Source organism: Nothoprocta perdicaria, unplaced genomic scaffold (assembly GCF_003342845.1).
Source record: "Nothoprocta perdicaria isolate Ctin4 unplaced genomic scaffold, notPer1 scaffold_323, whole genome shotgun sequence".
NCBI lineage: Eukaryota > Metazoa > Chordata > Aves > Tinamiformes > Tinamidae > Nothoprocta > Nothoprocta perdicaria.
Genome location: NW_020455559.1, coordinates 718,893 through 723,135, shown reverse-complemented (window position 1 = coordinate 723,135; position 4,243 = coordinate 718,893). Strand labels below are relative to the sequence as shown.

The window sequence follows — 4,243 nt, the reverse complement described above, 5'->3', positions numbered from 1 at the left end:
GGCCGCGCGGGGACGTGGGCAGCGAGGGGTTGCTGAGCGAGGAGGACAGCGAGGAGGGCAGGGACTGGTTGGAGAGCGACGAGGGCAGGGAGGAGCTGCTGTGCGAGGCCTGCAGCGAGGGGTGGCTAAGGGAGGGCTGCAGCGGGGGGCTGCGCAGGGAGGCCTGCAGGTTGGGGTTGCTAAGCGAGGACGGCAGGGACGGGTTACTCAGGGAGCTCTGCATAGGTGAGGTAAGTCCTGTGGGGACAAAAACAAAACAAGAAGAGACGGCAGCGTTACGCACGGCAAGGCCGCGCGCCCCGGCCGGGCTCCCCGGCGGCCCTGGGGGGGATGGAAGGTGACGGCGGAGACCACAACGATGGAGACGGCGACACACACGGACGCGGGGAGGCCGCGGCTCCGCGGGGAGCCCCTCGGTGCCCCCCGAGCCACGGAGCCCCCCGGGGCGGCTCCCGAGGCCGCGGGCAGCCCTCACCTGGCGACTCGTAGCCCGTGCCCAGGCCCATGCTGCCGCTGATGCCCAGCTGCGTCATGGTGGTGGCCAGGTTGCTGGTGCTGCTGCCCCCGCTGAGGCTGGGGTAGGCGCCCTCGTCCGGGTCCAGCGGGGTGGGCAGCGGGGACGGGAAGTGCAGGTTGGTGAGGTCGGGCAGCGAGCCGCCCGTGTTGAGGGCCGAGGGCAGCAGGGGCACGTTGGCGGGCTGGTCCGGGGACGGGAACACGCTGGCGGGAAGCGGAGAGCGGAGCTGAGCCGGGGCGGCAGCCCCGGAGCGGGCGGCCCCGCACCGGCCCCGCCGCCACTTACTGGATGCCGGGGACTTCGCAGGAGCGCGGACGGGCCGAGGACGACGAGAGCTGGGGAGGCAGAGGGCAGGCGTGAGCGCGGCCAGGGCCTCTGTGCCGGTGGTTCACGGGCAGGAAGGAGCCCGAGGAGCCCGTCCTTGGGACCGGGTGGCCCCTCGCGCGTCCCCTGCTGTCCCCAGGCACCCTGACCCATAGCTCGCCACGCACCTTCTTGGTGTCCCAGGGCTTCAGCGAATGCTTCTGGTCATCAAAGTTCTCTTCGATGGGAGGCACTTGGAAAAGAAACACTGGAGAAGGCAGAGGGAGCCTCAGGAGAGCGGCACGGGCACCGTCCCCGTCCCCGTCCCGGCCGGCCTGGGGACCCTAACGGCACCGGGAGCTGGCGCTGCCTCCCGCCGCCCACGGCTCCCATCCCATCCCAACCCGACTGTCCCCGGGGGTCCCGTTACCTTTGCTGTCCGTGTTGCCGTCCAGGAAACCTGCAAGGAGGCGGTGGGCGGTTGGCGGCGGGCCGGGCACGGGGGCACCGCGGCGGGTTCTCCCCGGCACCGCGGCGGGTACTCACCGGCGCGGCGGGCGGGCGGCGGAGCGCCCGCCGCGGGGCCCAGGTAGGCGTCCTGCGGCGCAGGGTTCATGACGCTCGTGTGCAGCGCCGAGTCCGAGTTCGTCCTGCGGGGACCACACGGAGAGCGTGAGCGGGAAGCGTCCCGGGAAGCTCCAGCTCCCAACAGGGAGCACAGGGCAGAAGCCGGGGGCTCCTGCTGGGGAAGCGGGGGCTGCTCCGAGCCCTCGACCTGCAGCCCGTGCAGGGCGCGGGGGGGTCCCTCTCGCTGCCGCCCGCCGCTCCGGACCGGGATCCGTGTGCGGCGGCGGCTCCGGGGCCTGGCGCGGGGCCGGGCGCCGCGGGACCCTTTTGTTCCCCGGGGCCCCGGCTGCCCTTGTGCTCCCAATTAGCGGCTCCGGAGCGGAGCAGCGCGCGGAGGCGCCGGCAGCAGGCGGTACAAGGGGGATATTGTTCAGCCGGGCGGGAAGCTCCCCCTGGCATCCAGGGGGACCGCGGCCCCTCCGCGCGGAGCCGCCAGGACCGCGGGCCCGGAGCCACCGGCAGCGAGGGGCCCGGGCTCCCGGTGACGCTGCGGGACGGGGCCGTCCCCTCCTCTTGGTTCGGAGGCGAGGGAAGCGAGGGAAGAGAATCAGACTGCAGTCACCTGTTGAGGGCCGAGGGCAGCCGGAACGCGTGGCCTTTCTCCATGGGGAAGTTGCCCCATGGCATGGTCCTTCGGGACAGAGAAGAGCAGGGTTATGGGGTGGACACGAGGGACAGGGCACGGGCAGCAGTGCCCCATAGGGGCCATGTGGGGCGCGGGAGGGGCAAGGAACCGGTGTCCGGTGCCGCACGGCCCGCGCTGGCCCCTCCACCGCCGGCCGGGGATGGGGGACACGGCGGGATGGGCTGGGGACGAGGCCGGGGACGAGGCCGCGGTGCCGGCGCTCGACTCCGCTCCGGGGCTGCCGTGTGAGCCCCGACCCCGGGCGGCTCCTCCTCAGGCCCCGGCAGCCCCCGGCCCGGTCCCTGCCCTGCTCCCGGGGCCGAGGGCCCCTCGGGAATCCGGCCCCCCCGGCATTCACCCTGCACGAGATCCCTCTTCCCAGGGCACGGGGCCGGAGCTGTCACCTCAGCAGCAAACCCTCCTTGTACCCCAAAACCTCCACGGCACCAAGGGCACCAGGAGAGGGGTGGGCAACACCTGGCACCACGCAAGGGAGCCGGGTCCGGCTCTCCGCATCTCTGTGCATCTTTCCCCCTTTTTTCCCTCATGGATTGCTAAGGAAAGCTGGATAGAGCCTCTTCCAAGGCTCCCAGTGCCCAGTCTCCCGGCACGGGCCGTGCTCCCAGTTTCGGTGCCGGTCAGGCCGGGCTCTTACCTCCTCCAGCCGGGCTCCGGCGGCGGCGACAGGTACGTGGGGCCGTAGGGAGAGCTCTCGATGTGGGGAGCGCGTTAAGGCGGCGCTAACGGGGCGCGGCGGAGGGGCCCGCGCGCCGCGGCACCGAGGAAAGGATATGTGGCGCACGTAGCGCCGCAGCGGGGACATCATGCGGCGCGGGTCCCGCTGCACGCGCTCCACCAGGCCGTGGTGGCGGGTGCCGCGCGCCGAGTCCAGCGGCGAGTGCAGGGCGCCCTGCGGAGGCGCCGGGTGAAGCCGCGCGGAGCCCGGGGCGGCTCCCGGGAGCGCCCGGCGCGTCCCGGCGCTCACCTGGAAGTCGGCGGCGCCGCTGCCGAGCTGGTTGACGTTGGGCAGGGAGCCGCCGTAGTAGGGCCCGCGGCCGTGCGCCAGGCGCAGCTTCTGCGCCTGCAGCTGCGCCGGGGCGAGAGGCGCGTCGGGGGCGGCCGGGGCGCCGCATCCCGCGGGATCCCGTGCCCCAGGCCAGGAAGAGGCTCCCGGGATGGCCGCCCGCGCGCCCCGGCTGGGAACGGGAGCGGCGGCGCCCAGGACCCCGCACTCCCCTCGGGGCCGCGCTGACGATTCCGGGCGCGCGGAGCGGGAGCCGGGATCCCGCTGGCGTCCGGCAGGGCCAAGGCCTCGGGCCGGTGCCGCGCCGGCACCGAGCGGCCTTGGCGGCGCCCGGCCCAAGGCCGCGGGACGGAGCCGGGCGGCCGCGGCCTCCGGAGCCACCCTATGGATGCCACCCCCAGACCCGCAACAGCCACATCCAGCGGGAAAAACAGGGAGATTTAGTCAACAGGGATCAGAGCAAGGAGCTGCCTGGGGCTTAATGTCCCGGGATGGCGCTCCGGGCTCCGAGGCAGGATCCCCGCGGGAGCGCCCGGAACCGGGGCTGCTCCGGCAGCGCGTTCCCGGGGAGCGGGGCGAGCGGCGCCGCGGCCTCGCCGGCCTCGCTGCTCATTAACCAGCTGTTTACTGGGCAAACACGGCGCCGGGGGAGGCTCCGGCGGCCGGGATGCTCCGCGCGGCGCCTCCCGTCCCGGCAGGATCCTCCGCGGGCGCCGGGGGGACGGCGGCGGCGCCCTCCGCTCCGGACCCTTCCCGTGATCCGCACGGCCTCCACTGCCCCGGTCCGCCCGCGTCTCCGTCATTCCCGCTTCCCGGTCCCGCTGCGCATTCCCATCGCGGGATCCACGGCACCGAACTGCCGCCAAACCCCAATCCCGGCGGCTCCGGGACCGTCGCCCCCGCGGGTCCCGTGTCCCGGCGCGGTGCCGGTGCCGAGACGCCGGTCCAGGCGGCCCCGGGCACGGAGCGGCCGCCGCTTCCCGCGGGGCTCCCGAGGCCGGCCGGGAGCCGGGGGGCGGGAAGGGCCCCCCCGAGCCGGGCTCGGCCCCCCCGTGCGCAGCCGGCGGGCGGAAAGCAGCGAGCGGCGGCGGGGGGGACGGGACGGGACGGGACGGGACCGGCGGGACGGGACGGGACGGGACGGGAC

General features: G+C 74.6%; 1 protein-coding gene across 1 annotated transcript in view; it reads right to left on the bottom strand.

Annotated features, from left to right (window-relative positions):
• LOC112950651 (collagen alpha-2(IV) chain-like) overlaps nt 1–3,899 on the bottom strand; it is a gene marked incomplete at its 3' end in the record, with an annotated part of 11,230 nt that extends 7,331 nt beyond the window's left edge. The window contains exons 1-11 of the mRNA XM_026043252.1: nt 3,831–3,899; nt 3,058–3,159; nt 2,866–2,982; nt 2,728–2,789; nt 2,010–2,078; nt 1,367–1,470; nt 1,251–1,280; nt 1,009–1,088; nt 803–852; nt 476–720; nt 34–237 (exon numbers count right to left, since the gene is read on the bottom strand). Of these exons, the coding sequence (XP_025899037.1) occupies nt 34–237; nt 476–720; nt 803–852; nt 1,009–1,088; nt 1,251–1,280; nt 1,367–1,470; nt 2,010–2,078; nt 2,728–2,789; nt 2,866–2,982; nt 3,058–3,159; nt 3,831–3,899 (1,132 nt within the window). The remainder of the gene's footprint in view (nt 1–33; nt 238–475; nt 721–802; nt 853–1,008; nt 1,089–1,250; nt 1,281–1,366; nt 1,471–2,009; nt 2,079–2,727; nt 2,790–2,865; nt 2,983–3,057; nt 3,160–3,830) is intronic.
• Nucleotides 3,900–4,243: the final 344 nt, after the last annotated feature.